The sequence below is a fragment of the Eptatretus burgeri genome, chromosome 8 (assembly GCF_056783735.1).
Source record: "Eptatretus burgeri isolate ZD-2024b chromosome 8, Ebu_testis_v1, whole genome shotgun sequence".
Classification (NCBI taxonomy): domain Eukaryota; kingdom Metazoa; phylum Chordata; class Myxini; order Myxiniformes; family Myxinidae; genus Eptatretus; species Eptatretus burgeri.
In genome coordinates, this window is record NC_140968.1 from 10,274,370 (window position 1) to 10,296,493 (window position 22,124).

A 22,124-nucleotide genomic window follows, 5' to 3' on the forward strand; every position below is an offset into this window, starting at 1 on the left:
TAAGTTCCTGAGTGGGGTTGACTCAGCCTGTCATCCTTCTGACGTTGGCAAAATGAGTGCCAACTTGCTGGTATCCTGCGTCAGAGTGGTGACCCGTCCAGGATTGTGCCCAATAATCGAGAATGCTTAGGCAGCACCAACACTCTGCACAGAATATGGTCCCAATGGATGGATGGATTCAGACGTGGAATTCATATGCAGTCTTCATGCTGTCCAGAAGCACACTGCCAGTTGAACTCACTAAAAATAGGGTATTGTGCAACGATATTGCTTTGCAATGTAAAAAATAAAAATAAATTTTTTTTAAAAAAGATGACAGGACAGAAAATTCATTCTGCTTGAATTTGGGTTTATTTAAAAGTAGCTTCAAGCCACACGGGTCAGAGTGTGAAAAATCTGAACAGCAAATGACCACCGCAAGACCACAGTAACCTGCCTTCCAGACAGTGCAGCACAGCTTGAGATACTGGTCAAGGAAATCAAGTGCCAATCATGCTCATGCTATTGCATATCAGAGGAAGTACTTTAAAAAAAAAAACCCATTTCTGGATTTGTTTTTTGGGAAAAAGGAACTTCTAATCGTCGGAATGTAGCTTTGAAACATGAATGACAGTGGGCAAACCGGTAGCACGAACCCATTTTGGCAACACTTGGAATCATCAGTACGGGATCTCACAAACACGAGAAGCATGATTGGTTGGGTTACGAGTTTTCCAATTGTCTGGTTAAAACTTCGGGGAGATTGGTAAAAAAAAAAACCGATATAGTCCACAGTAATGAGACACTGCTCACATGCATTATTTATACATGCTGTTGGTACCTTTCCTTCACACTTGCACCATCATGATCAGTGACAAGTGTCATAGCAGGCACAACATGCACTTCACTAAATCTTCTCCAGCCATGACGTGCTAGTCAAAGCAAGTCAACATGATATTTTAGGCCATATTTTGGCTTGGTTTTCTTATGTGCAAACGTATCATGACCACGACAAAATGCCAGAAACACATCAGGAAATCCTTGCCGAACCGAACCAGCCGAGGAAACGTCAAAACACCCTCTTTTCCCACGTGAAAACTCCCCAAAGACACTTTCAGAGTTGTGTACATAAAAGCACAAGAGAGACGGCCCAAAGAGCATTAAATAAAACAAACAATGGTAATAACAAATACAATAATAAGTAATAAAAACTAGCAAAGAAATTTAAATACCTAATCACAACCAGAATGTTGAGGCGAGCAGGACTAATAGCTCTTTTAACCTACCTACCTGGTAGATAACAAAAAGGTCAATACATGTTAAACTTCTTGGACCTTGAAATAATTATCCGCAGATTAAAAACGAGACGACTTTGGTTGCTGGCATGTCTCAACTGGTTTTTATAAAATAAAAATATTGAATAGTCACCTGAGCTTTCCAATGGAATTAAGGAAATTGTTCCAATTTTAGCATAAAAAAGATGGCCTATGTACACACCGCTTTACACATCAAATCAAAGCCATTGTTGCTTTGAGCATGGCCTGCTAAATGTACACTTCCAATTTATGCTTTGTATTATTATTTTTTGTCATAGACAAAGGCCTCTTTAAACATGTTTGTACAATAATAAAGTACTTTCTGAAAAATCGACAGAATCTGTTAATTTCACGCACAGGTAATGTAACGTCATAGAAGGCAGACACGTTTTATGGTCAGCTTTCATTCCACAATAGGCCCGTTTATACTAGACGTTAGCGTTTAAAGGAACCAGAGTCCTCCCGGAATTTAGTATCTAGCCTCGGTGGTGCAATGGTTAGAGTGTCCGCTCCGAGTCTGGGAGGTCGGTGGTTCGAACTCCGGCCGAGTCATCCCAAAGACTTTAAATAAAATGGTACGTGCTGCTTCCTTGCTGTACGCTCGGCATTTAAAAAGGATAGAGCCTGGGCAAACTGTCGGTTATCAACTGGACTGGCACAATGGTTTGCGACCATTGTGCAAGCATGATGGGTTGAATGACCTCCTCCTGCGTTTTACTTCCTTGTCAGGGAACTCGTATTATTATCTATACTTAAACATTCAAGCTTCCAGGCCAGCACACGACGGCTAAGGTCGACTTCTCGGTCGGGGTGACAAAAGGAAATGTCAGCATCACGAACCCATATTTGATCGACCTGTTGATCGGATGCATGTTTTATGGCCATGAAGCCTCAAAATGGCGGAAGTGCATTATTGAAGTCAAATGTGCTTTTCGCCAAAAACACCACGCATAATGGAAAATACTCCCTCTTCGGCTCTCTCAAACATGGTTGATAGCACGACGGTGTTGCAAGACTGCATCCATAGTCAAAATGTGAGAAAAGTGAGCAATTTACACGCGATGCAATTCCGAGAAATGAGCTCCCCTGGACAGCTAATGTATAAACGCTTTGCTGCTGTCTCGGATGGTCTCACGAGCCATTCTGGCTGAGTCGGCTTGCATGCTAAAGCCTATATAAACTGGCCGCATGTTAAAGTTGCGGCCTTTAAAGATTTGTGTTCAACGAATTCAAGTCTATTTCAGATTTAGCTCCAGGCCAAATAATATTTGTGCATTTCATTTTTTTATCATCTTCGCCAAACACATCCTTCGTAGATGTGTCAGCTTTGCAAGTCAGAAATATATTTCATCGTTTTCTTCTGCCTGCGCCCGACAAGACTCTGTTGTTTGGCCGTCCTCTCCCACGAAGGTACACATCGTTTCGACCACATTGCTGGGCAAGCCTCCTTGGTCTTTCAGAGCCAGCAGTTGTTCTTGAAGAGTATGAGCTGAGATGTGGCTGTTGTTGATAACATCTGAGAGACAAATAGAGAGAGAGAGAGACATGTGGAGCTTTTTTCAGCCATCTCAGGACTCTAAAATAACAATGTGAAAGGTTTCAAACATGTATAAATATGTATAGACATTGAAAAACAAAAAGTCATGATATACCAAATAAACTTTTGTGGTAGATGAGTGACAATATTATTGATGGATCGATTTAGATGCAATGATTTATGCTGTCCATCAAGATAGAATGTAATCATACTAAAATACACAATTTAGTGTCTGTCTGTCTGTCTGTCTCTTTTTGACCATGATACATTTGGTCATTACTTATCCAATATCAACCAAACTTGACAGAAGGCCTAAGGGTCAGATGATGGAGGTTGTGGCGACTTCATTTACCCAGCTCTCCAAGGGTTTTTTTCCAACATGGGAAAATCCGTGTTACAGTGCATTTCAGTGTTAAGATAGCTCCCGTATTTTCCGGTGTATAAACTGCGCTTTTTTAATCGGCAAAAAAGGTAAAAGTTGGGGGTGTGGTTAATACACGGGTATAGAATTTTTTTTTAAAAGGTCGTAAAAACGATCAATGCTGAATTTAAATTATATCCCAAACGAACACTTATGTAGCAGTTGGAACTGCTGTCAAGCTCAATTCCGCCGTTTAAACTTTGAAAATCGGTTCAGGTTAAAAGTTTGTCCAGCGTTTTATTAACTTTGTGCAGAAATTAAATCAATAAATAAAAATTACCCCTGTGTGGGGGGTGACGGTCATCTCTATAATACCACAAGTTCTCAATGTCCAGTTATGACCGAAGACTACTGCGCAATTTGGTTAAAGATGACTCGGCATTTTGGTGCGCGCGCACGAAATTATATTTTGAAAATAAATGCCGACGTTTACATTTCGGGTTTTGAAATTTTTGCACCTTCGGCGGAAAATGTATAAATATACAAGGTCAGCTGCTATGCAATGACACCATTCACTAACTTTTACCATGCCCAGTAGAGAATATATAGCCTCCTGAAGGTAGGGTAGTTTTTGCAAACTTTGAAGTCACGTGACACGAAAACGAAAGCGAAATTCGAAAATCCGTCCTGACCAAATTTAGATATTGTCCCATAGATTCATATGCCACAATCAAATTCAAGATCGCTTGAGAAATGTAGGAGGAGATAGATTTTGAAAATCGTCATTTTCGCAACTTCAAAGGCCTCGTGACCTTGACCTTGACCTTCGGTGACCTTGAAAGTCATACCATCGTGTACGTCTCATCGACCTCTATCAGGATCACTAATGACCAGATCTCCCGCTTCAACTTCATTGTGAACGGACGGACGGACGGATCGAAGGACATCGACACCCATATTATTAGGTCACTAGCCGAAACCCCGTCACAGACGGATTCCATTCATTCAACCACCCTCACCAGCTCACACACACTCGAGGGACATGGACTGGACAGGGCGTGCTTGCCCCCGCCTACTCATCCCTCGCCCCTGCCCCATTCCCCCCCGCCTCCCAACCCCCGCCTTCAATTTGCTTACCCCCGCCCAAAAATTTAATTACCCCGGCCCCGCCCTGCCTCTTCACTCCCCGCCCCCCCGCCTCTTGATTCCCCGCCCCCCCTACCCCCCGGCCCCCCCCCCCTCACCATCAACCCCCCCCAAATCTCCCAGCCCCCCCCCCCCTTCCCCCCCTCTCCCGCTTTCAATTTGCTTACCCCCATCCAAAAATTTGCTTACCTTGCCCCCCCCGCCTCTTCACTCCCTGCCCCCGTCTCTTCATCCCCTGCCTCGCCTCTTCACTCCTCGCCCCCGTCTCAACGAAAAGTGTTTATTCTGCTTCAGAGTCGAAAGTTGACTATTGCCACTATGTGCGATGCACTCTTACAGGTACGAAGTTTCTTTCAGTCCAGGTCACACGAGAAAAACGTGAGGCGACCGCTAGGAGGAGCACAAAATTGGTCCTTCAGTATTAATTTATAGATGCTCGAAGAGATGACCCAAAAACGGAGACACCCGGAGTTTAGGTACGTGGCGTACATAGAGCCTCGCTGCTCTGAAAACACCATTAAACGCAAAAGAAGAAGAAGAACACCTGGTCTCACATCAAAAGAATAATTAGTTACAATAGCTAGAGTTCAATAACGGAGCACCCACCTCAAATAAGCTTGCATGGCAAACTTCCCTCGTATGTTGTGTTCAAGAGGAAGACTGCCCAAAGACAAGTTTTCAGCCAGCATCATTGTTCATGCACAGCAGAAGTGATGGATAGACGAGGGACTTGTAGTGGTGATAATCTTTTTACAGGCATTATGCTGACGCTATGCTACGAAATGCGAGATCGCGGGGCGTGGTTTAAAACTAGGAACAACCAATCAACCCTGAGTACTTTTCTATACGAGGGCAGGAAATGGATTTCAAAGAAAGAAGAAGAATCTCACGATAACGAGGAGCCATGTGGGACGGTCAAGCTTTAAGAAGTACCAGTGCTGCTCGGTTATTTGGGCTTCCTTTAGCTCTCTTTGTTTTTCCTGGTTCTCTTCATTTTCCCTCGTTTCTATCAGTGGCTCGAACTTGCTTCTTGTGGATTACTCGCGTCGACCAGACGAACTTTCTTATTTCACAGGCCTTTGTATTCGACACAGGTTTCGAGGAACGTTAGCTGCATCTTGGTGGAATCACCATAGACGAACTTTCCTATTTCCAGGACTTGGTATTTTCATCAGTTGAAAATCAACATTTCGTGACACGTTTCCCGCCGGGATTTTCGGCCTGGATTCTGAGGAGCATTGGCCACATGCATCTTGGTTGAACTTTCACCATTACTCCTGTCGCTACATTGGCTGAGCATCATATTGACTGGAAGACTGCCGGCATTCATCAGGAGGATGAGAAAGGTCGACCTTCCGATGATCTGCGACTCGATTGTCAAGATGCGAGAGGAGATACCGCTGGACATCAAGGGAGCATTTCTGAAATGCTGCATCTCCAACAACATGGACGGCACAGAGGACGACATCATTTGGGAGGAGGAGGCTGCAAATGATGGTGACAGCGACATGAACTTGCTCTACCCTAATTCGGACAAGGAGTTGTGTGCCGTCTTCAATGAGGATTTTCTCGGGTTTAGCTCAAAAGCTTCATCAAACCCAAACGGCCCTTTTCAGGGCCATAAAGCCATAATAAATATGTATGATACCGGTAAGCATCCCTTTTCTAGGAACAAACAAACAAAAAATCCTCTTTGTAATATTAATTAAAAAAAAAAACTTCTTGGTATCCTCGACTCTCTCAACTTCTTGAAAATGAGAATAAGACTGTTCGACGAAATGAAGCGGACATGGGAGTTAGCATACCACCGTCACTTTGTTCCGTACAAGGTTAATATTCAAACGTATTTAGATATACAGCAGAAAATATAATGATCAATATGTTAATTTATTTTGATGGTGAAAAACATGTGTGCGGTTAATACATGGCCACGGTTTTACACCGGAAAAACACGGTAATCGTGGTATTTTTCCAAGGCTACTTCCAATAACAAAGTAATGATAATACTAATGTTTTTACAAAACAATATTAACACGAATAAAATTCCCTCTCCACAAAGGATTTTTCTCCTTGAACAAAGGCTGTGTTATGGTTAATAGCTTATCGTGACATTTTCCCAAGGCTGTTTCTAAGAAAACACCACCCCCCCCCCCTTCAACCACACGGCCGAGTCTTAAGCATCACTTTCACACATCATAGTGTGAGAAAATGTATAATTAAGGTAAGAAGACTGAAAACACACAAACCCCTCCACCCGGCCACTCCCGTAGGTAGCATGTGTTTCTAGTGTATAGAAATAAGGGGGCGAGGTGAAAAAGAAAGGATAAACGCTTGACTAGTTACACACAAATATGAAAGGTTTTTAAAAAGGTATAAAAAGTATAAACACATCAGACTCAGTGGTGTGATGGTTCGTGGGTCCTCTCCGAGTCTGGGAGATCGGTGGTTCATACCCCGGCCGAGTCATACCAAAGACTTTCAAAATGGTACTTGCTGCACCCTTACTCGTCGTTCATCATTTAAACGGATACAACACGGATAATCCCCATAGATTGGCATCCATGGGGAAGAAGAAATTCCCCCTGAGGAAATGTCCCGCCTGAGTGTGGTGATAAAAGCGGCGCCATTGTTGTGACGTCGCTGGTACCCAGAGTACACCAGGAAGTGATGACAGTTCCCCCAAATTTCATGGCTGTGTTTTTCTTATCCAACACTCCTGTGCTGTCTCCTGTATTCCTGTGGCGGCCATTTTCTTTTGCAGATACAGGCACTCCTCACTTAACGACCTACCTGTTTAACGACCGCCCAGACTTATGACCAGCTCTCCGACCAGTTGGCAGCGGCAGCGCATCACCATTATTTTTATCTCAGTCTGTCTCGTTCCCGCAGTCGGTCGGTATTCACGACACTAGCGTTCGCAATCTCCAAGACTACATATTTCGTCTATAAATTTGTACTTTATTGTGCACCCCATTGTACAAGTTATCGGCGAAAAGGAAGTGTCGGCGGCGTCGATGTCATAAATAAAAAAATTGTGGAACTTGCTAACGTGCTTAATTTAGATGTTGAAGGGGAAGATATTGAAGAATTAATGGAATATGTCGAGGGAGAGCTAACTGATGAAGATTTAACACAGTTGGAAGCGTAGCAGCACTTGTAAGAGGAAGAAGAAGAGGAAAGATTGGAAGAAGTACAAAAGAAGTTCACTGTAAAGGGGTTAGCTGGTGTGGTCTCGAAAGTGAATGTGGCTATATTAGAACTAGAGGGTATGGACCCGAATGCTGAACGGTTCACGAAAGTGGAACGGCAAATGAATGAACTTTTACGATGCTATCGTGAAATTTATGAAGAAAAAAAAGAAAATTACAATGCAGACCACACCAACGGGATTCTTCTCAAAAGCTACACCCAGCACCACTACCCCTACCCCTACAAGTCCTTCCATTTCCTCGCCGTCATCGCCCTTACCCAGGCCCTCTACAGCTCCTGATAACTCCGATGATGACGCTGATGACCCTGAACCACTACCACACTTTGTAGGATTCAATGACTAAAATGTTAATCTGAATGTCTTTTTTTATAACTTTAATGTTTTTTGGTACATCATTTTTATAATTTTTGCTGATTGTATTTTTATTTTCTGTAATATGAAAGAGTTATGCAAATTAAAACAAAGTTATCAAGTTGGAGTTTCCTTTCGACCTTTTCTTTATTCAGAATAAATAATAACGATTACCTCTATTTACAGTATGCAAACCTAAGTAATGTATATTAGAGCTGATTTCCTCTATTCTGTTTATTACAGTATACAGTGCACTACTGTATAAGCATTTAAAAATCCTCGGTTAAAAAAAAAAAAAACCTCAAAAAAATCCTCATAAAATTTTTTTTTAAATATAGCTAAAAAATACTGTATAAAAATAAATCCTCGCTTATCGACCAATTCGCTTAACGACCTAGTCGTAGGAACGGAATTCGGTCGTTAAGTGAGGAATGCCAGTATTTCCTTCATAAACTTGAAGCGCCCCGGACCCATCAATGACATACGCGAAGCTTCGTATTGATCGGTTCATCGGTTCTGAAGATCTTTGGATTTTTTGAAAATAAATTCATATATCCAATATGATCGCCAAAGCTTTGAGCCAATCAGCTTCTTTGGATGATACGCACTTGATCTCACGACTTGCCACAATCTTGTGAATTTTTACCTGAATCAGGATAGCTATCTTTGAGAAAAAAAAAATTCACAAAATATGGTTTCAATAATAATAATAATAACAATAATAATAATCATAATAATAATACAAGGGAAGAAGAAGAAGAATAAGAAGAAGAAAGCCCAGTAAGAACAGTAATAACTTGGAATTCAAAATATACAGAGGTTGCATTTGCTGTTTGATATGTTTGTGCATAGACGAGTAAAGTTTTGAAATTACCGATACCGATCCATTCTAGCGAGTGAATTGAGGGCAGGGCCAGACTAGGAAGCTAAGATGATGTCAAGGAACAATACGGTGGTTCAAGTCAGTCAGACACAAAGAGTGAATATGTATAAGAAGTGATCTTAACTACATGAGGCTCTTTAAATCAATCAATCAATCCTTGGAGGTGGGGATTTAAAGACTGAAAGTACACACTAACATTTTTCAAACCGTGTACAATTCAGAATACAAAACGAGTTATTTGCTCTCCTGCCCAACACTTCCGTTCCACCAGTGATGATACTGCACAAAGTGCGGTGAATTGTTTCGGAATCCCAAATTGGCTGGGAAATCAAACCAGGCGGAAACTCAATGCTGAACATAACAGTAACCAAGCTATTCTAGTGGAGTTTATGATTTCAAACTCCAATGGTGTGACTGCAGACACGTGTGTTATACATAAACCATTCACCGCGGCAAACCTAAAAGGACTACAATGCCATCTAGTGGACACTGTACGTACAAGTACAAAGATAGGGATTATGAACCAACCTATCTGTCTCAGTTGCTCAAGGTGCTTTTTATTTACAAAACAAGGTAATGTACAACATTTAAAAATCAACACGAAAATAAAACTGGCCCAATGATGTGGTGTTTTGCCTGGAAGCAAGGTTTGGCACAACCAAAGCGCTACATGACGAGGATTACACTTGGTGGTTTGCCTTTGTCTTTACAGTAGTCAAGACAGGAATTTGTGATTTGTTCAGGGTGCTGGCAGCAACTCGTCCTTTTTAAATCACAACGCACCATGAGATCTTTAAGGTCGATCCAGATAGCTAATGGTAGCAGATGGGACACCCAGGTGAATATCCACCCGTGAGGCGGCACACTTTGTGACGAGACACCCTGCCATACGAAGCACCAATCTGACGATTTATCGTGAGGTTGGGAAACAAACTCAGACGAAACTGCTCAAAACTAAGTGCACCAACTCTGCACCATCTTCGATTGGACAGCAAAAGGTCAAGGGCGACTCTTTTCTGCCAATATGTCACAACAAACATCGAAAGAAACACAAACCATGGGGATTTCCCACCCCGTACATCAATTCATTTGGGTGAAAGAAATCTTGAATTTGATGAAAAATTTCAGAAGTGTCATTGAAAATGAAGGATTAAAAATTTATTTTCTCTTCTCGACACGTCATCATTTCGATAAACGCACATAAGCATCTGCATTCAGCTGGCGTGCAGAACTCATTTACACACAAGAAAGGCCCAAATCTGTGTCACCAAATATGCCACGTGTATTTTAGAAAAAAAGACAGGAAAAATAAATCGGTTCATAATTGTTTTTTGTGTGAAAAGGTTGAGGGCAGAATTTCAAATCAATGATATTCTGATGTTTCAAATAATTTGAGGTGGTACCTAGTTTGGTCGGAGCCACAAGGAGAACCTTCAGGTTTTAAATTATTTTGTGTGCAGCCTGCGGCTGCTTGGCTGCATCATTTTCTGGGGGTGCAGCGGTGCCACTGATGCAATGCCACCCTTTACCAGCTCGTAGGTAATCATTTTGCCAACCTTGAAAAGATAACAGGCTGAGTCGACCCGCCTGGTGTTAATTCAACACAAAAAAACAGGAACTTGAACTCAAGACCCTAGGATCTTAAGCCAGCCACCTTAACCGTTAAGCCAAACACCAAGCTACCTTCAAGGTAAGAATTATAGATCAACTGCGTATAGCAGGAAGTAGATGGCACTATCAGTTCTGTTGAAGTCGAGTTTATTAAAAATGGAATTCAAGGACAGTGAGAATTCATCAACAAATTGCAAATAATTGCCAGATGTGCCAGCCGGAATTTTAACTGTCTCGTCCGTAACCGAGCAGCCAAGATGGTGATCGAGAACTACCAATCCTCATAATGCAACATTCAAAATGGTCATATCAACATGCCCCTGATTACACAAGATGCACGGTTTGGTATTATTGGTGCACAAGATCATTTCCTTGCATGAAATAAAAGAGAAGGGTTGACCGAATTCGTAAGATGCCAGAGATGGTATTTTTGTGACCAAGTGTACCTTCAGTCAAAAACCATGATGGGAATACGCCATTTCTCCCACGATGATGACGCTAAATTTGAAAATATTGTCACATGGACGGCAACCTCCCAACAGCTATTGCTGCACACTGGGCCTACAGCCCAAATATTGTTACGAATCTGGCAGCCATGAGCACTCAACAGCCAGGTCCTATAGATCAGTTATATTGGTAAATATATGTTTCTAGGTAGGGTCCCGTCCTATGTTTAATGGGTAATTAATTGTACGTGCGCTGTGAATTATTTTATAGATAGGATTTTTCCCCAACAACACTGCTCGCGGCATGTGTGCGTGGGCGGAATTACATGCGCCCGGCGGTGTGGATTTCGCACCAAATATGGTCACGAAGCGTTTTGCTCTGCTTGGCCCCAAATATGGGCACGGAGCGCTTCATTCTGGCATGGCGCCAAATAAGGGTAAGCGTCATTTTCCGCCCAATGGGAGACGCGCGGATCAAAGCCGGGGCGGTCATTCTCCAGAAGGCGGAGCCGCGACACGCCGTCCACCCAATGGAAGCAGGCGACGGGGGAGCGGACCCCGCCCCAAAAAGACGACGAAAAAGTATTGAGAATTGCATCCCGTCTGCTCGAGCGCGTCTTCTGTCTGGGTCTGCGGCTGACTGCATCCCGCGCATCCGAGGCGTCTCGTCTGGCGCATTACAACAAGCGGTCGACCATCTCACCACGGGAGATCACCTTGTCTCGCCTCCTCTGGGTTCGGCTGCCCTGGTCCGTTCTTTGGCACCTGGTGCTCTGGGAAGGTGCGGTCGTCCAGCCGCGCGAACGCGGCCAGGTAGCCAGCACGTTCTCTTCCCTCAGCTCGTCTTCCCTCCCAAGCTGAAGGGGCAATAAAGACCTCGAGGTCAATCTCTTTCTGGGGCATTTGTGTGTGCGCGTGTGTGTGTGTCCGTGGGCCCCGTCTTTAAGTAGGATTGATTAAGTGTTTTTCATTGTACATTGGTTGCAATGCTTTTATTCGGTTGTACCTCTGCTCTGTGTCTCCCTTCCCGATTATTGCCTATTGTAAATAAATTCCCCTCCTGTTGAATGTCCCAGCTCGTTCCCTGTCATTTCTGCCATTGGTTTGCCACGGTGCGTATTGGGGATTAGGAAGGCCGTTGTCGTCATTGTTCATTTGGACCGACAGGACTCGGTAGCCATCCGCTCGGGTTACACACGGTTCAAGCACGGTAACGGTTCGTTCCACTCGAGGCCCGTCGAGGGTGTGAATTCCCCGGTAGCTTTGCCGCGTGGGTACTAAGGTATGTTGAAGTTTGGCAATTAACCCTACTCCACGCGGTCGAATTATTGGCTATTCATAGTCCTGTAAGGGACCCGTGCCTTTAAGACTTATCCGAGGGTCACGACCTAAATTCCGGGTGTTCGGTGGAGACGACTCTACTGCTCCCTCTCGCGGTCACGCTCGCCACCGAGACCCGGCACGACAACAATATGACCAAACTAAACAGTTTGTTCATAAGTTTGTGTCGAGCGGTAAACCCGTGGGGCTATTCCAATGCCATTAATCTAACAAACTCTCCAGGAAGTCCAAATGAACCGGATTGTTTGTTCGACAAAATGGGAGCACAATAGGGTACTGTTCATGAATAAATAAACAATTTTTTTGTATTATATGTATATGTGGGAAAAATTACATGCCCAGACCAAGAATCAAACCCAGGTCTTCTGGAAAACTGTACCAGTGTTCTGCCATCTGAGCTATCTGGGCAACCCACAAGCTAGACCACGCAATCCTCCCACATATAGATGCCACTCTCTTTCCCCTGCTGCTTCCAGGGCACTCGCTGCCAAACATAGGAGCAGCAAGGGCCTGTCCACGAGAGGGTCTTCCCCCCATGGGAACATATTTATTGCACAAGGATACAATATGCAAGACAATTAATCCATGTGATGTAAAAAAAAAATGATAATTCATGCGACATAAAACCTATCATCCCCTTGGCACCACACACACACACAAACACTCACACGACCCAGGCAGTGTTCAAAAGATATGCAGTGTCAGGTGGGAGGGTGACCACAGTCGAACATGTGGCAAACGGGAGAAGATGGCCACAGGCAAAGGTAGCAGATGGGAGAGGAGTCAGTGAGCTGAAGGGACAGTGGTTGGAGAACACACAAATCAGCTGGGTCGAACTTCACCGCAGCCATGTAATGCACCACCGGAGCGAAACAGCCACCTCTGTTTGCTTCTTCATCCATTTTCTCCAAACAATTATGCAGTGGGGTTTCCAGCAATTTCCGACCCGGGGCCTTCCACCAATCTCCCCCTCCACACTTTGATAGACAGCTGCTGACGATGATGAGTCAACTCCCTCACTCTCAAACAGGCGCTGATGTCGGACGGTGAGAATAACCTTGCGAAAATCTCAAATCTCGTGTGTCGGAATAGATTTCTGAATCGGAATGTTGAAAACTTTGATAAATTTTTTTCATGGCGTCCAAACATAGAACAGGTCTGAATTAATGGACTCGACTTCAGACAACTATATAGCCCATTCTTGTGGGAGCCTGTAAAGTTTCTAAGAGCCAACGTTTCTTTGTGAACGTACTTTAGGAGTGAGGTTGGGGATATGGGGTGGGAAGAGTCTGAGTCCTTTGTAATGCGGTCCCATAATCAGGATCATAAACATTATTCTACTTCTGTTTACCAAAATAGAAGTACAAACTGTTATCATGGTGCTTGGCTGCTAGGTGTATAAGCAAGTCATCATTGGAGTGGATGTTGAACTGACCATCCCAGGTGCTATGATCCCCATGGTAGCTTCAAAAAATAAAACACAGTTCATAGAACACATTACCCTACACAGTCTGGAGAAAAAACAAAACGACATGGGGAGGGGCTGAGATGAGATTAAATGCCGTAATATTTTGTCCAAGTATAGTACTGCCAAAAAGGTGCAATTTGTGTTCTCTAGTGTTCAAATATATAACTCAATTGAAATAAAATAAAAATTTTAAAGGTTGTAGAAAATTAGATTTCCAGAAGTTTACAGCCGTTGATGCAGCGTCTTTAAAACCACCTTATTTAACAGGTTACATGAGTTCTTAGTGCCCGTTTGCGTCTTTTATGACGTCCTTTAAACGGTAAGTTTCCTGTTTGGAATGATTTTCAATTTTGTTTGACTGCCAGACATGCAGACAGACGGACAAAGTGAACCAATTGCTTAACCCCGCTTTTCATTTCGCATGCCAGAGAGAGCGCCAACCTCCAGACTATGGAGAGCACAACAGAGAGGAAAGTGCTTTCACATAGGCTGCAATCCCTTTTGCACAAACTTGTTAAGAATGCAACACACCTAAACAAAGTATTATTACCTCCACCACCGAAAGAGGAAGGAGGTTGTTTTCACCCGTCTGTTTGTTTGTGTGCAGGATATCTCAAAAAGTTGTGGCCAGAAACGGATTCAGATGAAATTTGGTGGGCAGGTTGGGTGTGTGACGAGGAAGAATTGATTCGATTTTGGTGAAGATCTGGATCTGGATTCGAGAATTATTTCATTTTTAAGTGATTCTTCACCATTGACAGAAAGGGACAAAAACGATATGTAGCCCGATATTTCAAAAATGTATTGATTGTGCCCGATATGTTCTCGTGGATCAGGCATTGCGGGGTGGAGGTATGCGCTCCACCGAGTGCCCTTCTAGTCACGAATGTGCTCAATGGATGCATGGGCACTGAGCAATTTGCAATAGAAGTGTAAAACCGATGTTGAATCAGAGCGTCGGCATGCCAAGTCAGATTTTTGCTTCCATTTCACCCCTTTTATGAAAGTCGGAGCAAGATAATAAACCACAAATTGTTCGGTAAACAAAGTTAGGGCACTAAGAAGTGTACACTGTATTATAAATCCTCTTGCAGATGCCAAAGAGAGGTAGATTGAGGGAACGTGGGTAAAAAGGGCTCCTTTGTTCTCTCAGCCACATCCATTTTGGCATCAGAGATTACAAGCGTAATTAAATCAAGCTGGGGCTGGAGGAATGATTCAATTATTCATTTTCTCATTTTGTGTATGAGATCACACACTGCTCATCAGCGGCAGAAATTTTTCAACGCACAGATGCCCTTCAACAAGATTGTTCATAAAAGGTACATTTAAAAAAAAAAAGTTATCGAATCATTCCATTGATCTTGAAGCCATTTCACAAGCAGATACAGAAATGAAGCTCCATAGATCAAATTGAGGAATGCGCAAGATATTGGACGTCCAAAAACAGGATGATGTGAAATATGTGAAAATGATATTGGATGATATGATGATGATATGATGATGATATTGGACTTGTGAAAACGAAGGCCGGCGTTTGAAAAGCATGCTTGACTGCACCATCTCTGAAGAAGCTGCTGGGAAATAATTTTAGGCAGCTCCGTTATATTACCAAGTGGCTGCAAATAATTTTGAGTAGTATACACCTCTTTTTATTTTATTTTTAAAGTTTTTTTTCTTGCACTTTTTATTCGATGATGTGGCTTCATCATGCACAGGGAGAGGGGAGGAAAAAGGCAAGGCACAATGTGTACATGGTGTATTGAGGGGAAAAAGTCAAAAATGCAAGTCTCTTAATTTGCTTATTAGAATAAATAGACGATACTTTGGGAAATAAACACTTCGGTTAGGTGTAATAATGTGGCAAGTGTGGACGAAAGGCCCCGCTGACCTGGTGAGCAAGGTGGAGGAGAGGCAGGCATGTTTGTTGGTGTTTTAGACTCATCAGAATCATCATCGTCATCTTCGGCACTTCGTGATGGGGTGGGATTAAGGTGTTTGACACCGACTTCAAGTGGACGAGGCAGCACCTCCGTGGGACACTGAGGGGGATCATTCTCCCATTGTGGCTGCCCAGAGAGGTCTAATTGAATGCCGGGTTGACAGCCCAGCTTTATCTGACCAAGACATGAAATGTCGACGCTGCCTCGTCTGGGCTAATACACACACACACACACACACACACACACACACACACACACACACACACACACACACACACACACACACACACACACACACACACACACACACACACACACACACACACACACACACACACACACACACACACACACACACAACTGTCAATCACAGGTGACTAAAGTATGGACCATGTTAAAATTAATAAGCAGGCTCAGCAAATGAAGAAGGCAAACCTGCACAGCTTGTCCTTCTGCCAGAAATGAATCTCCAATAGGCAGGCTGTTTTGGCGGACATGAAAGGATCTCCTCCTTTCCTGATTCTCTGGGATCCCATCCTTGCCAACACATACTGCAGCCTGATCCTGCCATAACCAAGGGGAAAAAAAAGTTTCAATGGAAGGAAAGGAAATAAAGTACATTCGTCTGAGGAATTATCAAAGCCTTCGTATGGAACGCTCAACCTCAAGCTTACCTGCACCGGACTTGCATCTACTAGGCCCGGCAAAGTTGGACACTGCTTTCCTATTGCCGGCAGGCCCAAAATCTGGCGCCACTGCTGCCGTGGAATGCGTTCTCGCACAGTATCCGAGCGAGACACGAGCTGAGCCGGTCGTGGGGTCTCACCGCCAGGGTCTCTATTGCAGGGCGCTGTAGTCTCCATAAAACCACCCAACCGGGCTATTTTCAGCATGGAGTCTTGTTGTATAGCGACAGACTGTCCACCAAATAACAAACAAACAAACAAAAAGTCACGGTGACTTGTCTCGGGAAGAATTCTGGTCAAAAATCTATTTTGCCAAGTGACAACAGTTTTTATCTCTTATATCAAGCCAATAATACAGAAAACGAATCACAGTAAAGGTTCCTCATAAACTTAAATGTGTTTCAACATTACAAGTGAAATAGCATTACTGCTGAGCACATACACACAGTGAAAAAACAAAACGAAAAACCTTTGGTTGTGTACATTTATGTTCTTCCCTCCTGGGCTTTAAAAGCAGAAAGTACACTGCTACCTCATGTCACTCCTATTCCTGACCAATCATCTTTATTACCCCCATTAACTCTTCTGACCTAACTCTCTTACTTGCTGGTTTCAGTGTATTCCTCAAAAACAAACAAACAAACAAAAACACCAGTCAATTGAAATCGAAAGAAATCTGTTTGTCATCTAAGATTTAATGAGATTTATTCATTAATAAAAGGAGCAGTGTGTGTCCGTGTGCGTCTCAACTTTATTCTAAAGGCCAATAGATTTACCTGGAAGAAAAACGTCAGTCATAAAACATCGTGTCCGTTAAAACAAAAGTAAATGCCTTTCAGCAGGACTTGGAGCTTAACGTAGCAGTTCCAACGGTGCCATTTTTATTATTCCACGACAGCAGGAACCCTTTAGAATAAAGCGTGGCAGAAACGGAAGGAGCAAACAAAATTATCAACAGTATCGTAATATTTCTGGAAGCAATAGAAAAATAAAAATAGGACCGCCTGTCCTGAAGCTCACCTGGATCAGAAGCACCAGTCACTCAAACCCCCCCCCCCCCACCCCACCCCGCAAACCCTCTTAGACAATTATTTTTTTAATGCCGTGAACAAATTGACAGCTGCTGAAGGTTGTGGTCAAGTTTCATCAAAATTGTGTGTGTAGTTTCGGAGAAGAAAGCAAATACCTGTTTTGGGGGGTCAAAACCCTCCCGTAGACCCCTTTAACGAGTGCAGATTTTGATGCGGTCAATAAACTTTGGTTACATCGCGGAAGATGAAGGTTGTGGTCAAGATTTGTCAAAATTGTGTGGAGTTTCAGAGAAGAGAGCAAATACTTATTTTGGGGGTTCAACCACCCCCCCCACCCCCACCCATATACCCCCTGAATGAACGCAGATTTTGATGTGGTCGATACAAATTCGTTTGGCATCAGATATGAAGCTTGTTGCCAAATGTCATCAAAATCGTGCGTTTGGTTAAAGTGATAATGACTGAAGTGTTGACAGACTGACTCACTCACTTACTTATGGACCCTGCTCAATCCTATAAAAACTCACCTGACCAGATGAGTTAAAAATATGTATAATCGAAAAGTACAATGAAGGAGCACAAAATCAACAACAACCACAACCACACCAACTACGTGTTATAAAAGATCCATTTTTTAAGTTCCATCTCATTTTACATCCTCATTGAGATTCATTTCTGGGCATGCAGTATGGTTGTGAAGTACAACATGCTGTCTTTTGATTAAACCCATCACAGAAGCAATGAGCATGTTTGCTCCACAATTTGATCCACTTCTTTGAATCCGAGGGAATTACATTTTCTAAGTGTATATTTAATCCACACTCTGAATGTCACAATCTTAACAGCATCGGGTGCATTACCTGTATGCTGTACAGGGTTTGAGTGAGGGAGAACATGGAGTTCCTCATTGCCTGCAGGATGGTGACACAGGGGTGGAGGAACACAACATGAACACTGTTAACTCTCACAAATAAGAATAGCTCAAGATCAGGTTAGGGTGGTTGGGATCCATTGGCAAAATAATAGATCCCCAGCTTAGCAAACAAGAGTAGAGCTTGCATTCACATCATACTACAAACACCAGAACAATGTAAACATTGAAAACAAAATAACCATTTAGATACAGGAAACAGGAGGATAACAAATACAGCACAACCCCATGGGCATTGCGGAAAAGGGCAACTTTACAATCACAATGTAGATAATTAAAATACAGTTCACTAGTAACTGTCATAGCACTTCACAGTGCCTCGTGTACCTGTCTGGCTCGTGCATTGAAGTAGCACGAATAACCGATGATGGAAACAGGGCAAAACAATGCTCTAAAACTTTGTCTATACAATAGATCCGTCTTGTTTCTTTGGGGAAATGTACAATATCAAGACCTACAAGACGATGTTTGTGGAAGTGCAGAGAACAGAACACCAAGGAGGCAGAGCACATGGCCAGGAACCATAATGAGTGTATTGGAAACAAACATGTTCAGATTGGTATGCTGAATGGATGTATATACATACTGTGTGTTCACAGGAAGTTAAAATAAATAAATATCTCGTAAATCGATTTACTTGCTTGGAAAGCTAATAATCTATTGACTTGAAACAAAAGTTTGCTAAATCACAAAGTTGCTGGTTTTAAGACTTTCCGAGTTGGAATAAGAAGAAGACGAGGAGGAAAAAGAGGAATAAGAAGCACTAATGGTTTCTTAATGCAGCATTTCAAATGGAAACATTTATTATTCCACCAAAGCAGGAACCGTATGTACCCTTTAGTGTTTAGAAGGACACAAAAGGAACACACAAAAGTAGAAATAGTAATAAAGTACAGTATTTCTCAAAGCAATAGAAAATATATGTGTATAAAATCATACGGTAGGAGTACACAAACAATAACAACAGCAGCCACAGCTGATGGGAGTTAACCCAGAGCTCACAGCGCCGTGAGACCTGTGCGCACGGCGAACAGAGCTCGACAGATAACAGTTGCAGTGCTCGATTATAGTAATATTTTCCTTTGAATCTCACAAAGAAAACTTAGTGTGAAGCAGGCAAGGTTTATAAACAATCGACCTTATTGGAATCGTTTTAAGAAGTCGATTGATCGCACAAAAAGAAAAGAACGAAAGAAAGAACTACACTGCAGCAAAGATTTACAAAGGAGGCACAGCATTGGTTACAAGGACATTGGTGAGTTCTGACATGACAAATAATGAAAATAATGTGGAAGATCACAACATTCACACGATAGGTTAGGTTAAGATAACGGCACGATGATGATGAGCTTTGGGATCCAATTCACACGTTACCTCGATGTCGAGCGGAGAATGAAAGAATCCAATGAAAGGCCCAGAACTGCCACGGTGTTGGTGCCCAGACTGTGAAGTGGGTAAAATGGAGAAATGAAAGAAACAAGAAGCCCGTCACACCCATGTCCTACAACCTTCACGTGCAATCGCATACGTCCATTTTCATGAGGCAAGTTGAAATTGGACCTGAAATTTCGTTCGCAAAAGGCAATAGTAATAAACATACATGATTTTGTTTATGAAGGAATTCATTCTTAAAGTGTTGGCAACTATTATCCATAAATCATACATTGCCTGCTTCGATGCATGCACCAGTGAACTGACAAACAATAGGATGCAAAGTGAGATAACAAGGAGGTTGGAACAATGAATACATTTTATTACATTTCTGGTCAGAGAAAACAAAGCGTGTTGAAATTTACCGACGATTGAATCCAAAGTAAGGTGATGATTTCCTGGAAAGAAAATCTTCGTTAAACAACACATTGAGGACAAGAGATTAAAAATAAATAAATGAGGCCATGCAGAATTATGTCCTGCCCTGGCCACGTATATATAACATGTCGTAAAGAACAGTTCCAAATATTATTTACGTATTGTTACCTCTTACGACCGGAAGTGAAGGAGATTATGTCTTCACCCTTTTCTGTCTGTCTGTCTGTCTGTTGGTTTGTGTATGGGATATCTCAAAAAGTTGTGGACGGATCCGGATGAAATTTAGTGGACATGTTCGGTGTCTGACAAGGACGAACTGATTAAAATTTTGGTGAGGATCTGAAACCAGATACCAGAATTTTTAAAGTGATTCTTCACCATTGAGAGATAGGGCTAAACTAATATATTGCACGATATCTCAAAACAGTTGTACACGGATTCAGATGAAACTTGGTGAACAGGTTTGGTGTGTGGCAAGGACGAATCGATTCGATTTTGGTGAAGATCCGAATCCGGATCTGGATAAGAGAATTATTGTATTATTTTCAAGTGATTCTTCACCATTGAGAGATGGGGCAAAAAACAATATAGTACTGTACACCACGATATTTCAAAATATGTCATGGGCCCGATATGTTCTTGTGGATCAGGCATAATAGGTGGCAGAGGTATGCACTCTACAGAGTGCCCTTCTAGTTTTTGTAATAGTAATTTATGCATAGAAGCTTAATGATGTGAAAAATAAATATCAAGGTCAAGGTTAAATCTCAACAAACCTCAGACTCGCTCAACCATGTCACATGACTGGTTAATCAACAGAGAGGATGTGGCCGTGGTACCATGAAAAGACATTTTCCTGCAAAGTGTCCATTACACAAGAGACAGCTGGCAGAATGGGAGAAACTCGTATAACAAGAGGATATTGTCACAAAGCACCAATAGTCCAGCGGCTAAGTCGAAAAATATTTCACTTTGTGGAGAAATTATGAAACTTTGCAGATAGGTGGAGGACCCCAGTAGGAACATTTTTTGATTAGGACCCAACTCTGAAACGCCCCCTGGTGGCCGCCATCTTGAGTTTCAATATGGCCGCCACATTTGATATATATTTGCCTATAACTTCGAAACTAAAGCAGATAGAAATACGATTACAGTGGCTATTTTTCAGGGTCAATATGTCATGGGCCCGATATGTTCTTGTGGATCAGGCATAATAGGTGGCAGAGGTATGAATTCAGTGAACCCCCCATTTTCAGGGTCAATGAATTCAGTGATATCAATATCATGCATATCTAATGTCAGCCATCTTGGATTCCAAGATGGCCGCCATGTTAGACATTTTTTCCAACAACTCTTAAACCAAATTTGATAAGAAATGCTATTATCAGCAGCTCAGCCCCATTTTCAGGTCAAGGAATCGAGTGAACTCACTATCATGCTTATCTGGGATCCGCCATCTTGAATTCCAAAATGGCTGCCATGTATTAAACGACATGATTCTGCATAAATAAGTTCGGAACAAGAGTAGATAGAAAAGTTATTTTTGCAACCCTTGTGGAAGATGAAGCATCGATGACAATTTGGGTGAACAGGTGATCAGTTAGCACCCCATATGATTTTACTTGGCACTCCATATTATTTCAGTGCTGCCATCTGTTTGCATTAGTTTAGGTTAAGACCGCAGACATCAAAGTTCATTATCATTATTGTATTAACGCGTTTTCTTTTCAGGTGGAAAACCATAAACCATGTCCAGGTCATTCAAGATCGTTCCTTCAGCATCAACAGACAGATCATCAAAGGCAGGAGGAACACCTGACTTCAACTGGAGCTTCTGTGTCCTTTGCCAAAGGAAAACCCAGGACCCCCTTGTTGTACCTGACAGGGGAAAGTGGCTTACGAAAGGAATGGGATACCGGACACTTGCCCAAGGCCTAAATAACGCTAAGGATGCTGACTACAACCCATTGAAAATTGATTTCACTAATCTAGATGATGGGACTGGCATTGAGCAAACACTACGTGCACATCAGGCTTTCTGGCATAAACTTTGTAAAAATGAATATTGTGAACT

General features: G+C 42.5%; 1 protein-coding gene across 5 annotated transcripts in view; it reads right to left on the reverse strand.

Moving 5' to 3' along the window:
• Nucleotides 1–328: 328 nt before the first annotated feature.
• The window catches only part of LOC147021076 (rho guanine nucleotide exchange factor 2-like), a 174,660-nt gene continuing 152,864 nt past the window's right edge, over nucleotides 329–22,124 (reverse strand). For all 5 annotated transcript variants that reach the window (XM_085890811.1, XM_085890812.1, XM_085890809.1 and 2 more), the window contains 6 exons: nucleotides 19,616–19,684; nucleotides 18,171–18,221; nucleotides 16,268–16,510; nucleotides 16,029–16,157; nucleotides 15,542–15,806; nucleotides 329–2,811 (listed from right to left, as the gene is read on the reverse strand). In XM_085890811.1, the coding sequence (XP_085746937.1) occupies nucleotides 2,630–2,811; nucleotides 15,542–15,806; nucleotides 16,029–16,157; nucleotides 16,268–16,510; nucleotides 18,171–18,221; nucleotides 19,616–19,684 (939 nt within the window). In that variant the 3' untranslated portion in view covers nucleotides 329–2,629. The remainder of the gene's footprint in view (nucleotides 2,812–15,541; nucleotides 15,807–16,028; nucleotides 16,158–16,267; nucleotides 16,511–18,170; nucleotides 18,222–19,615; nucleotides 19,685–22,124) is intronic.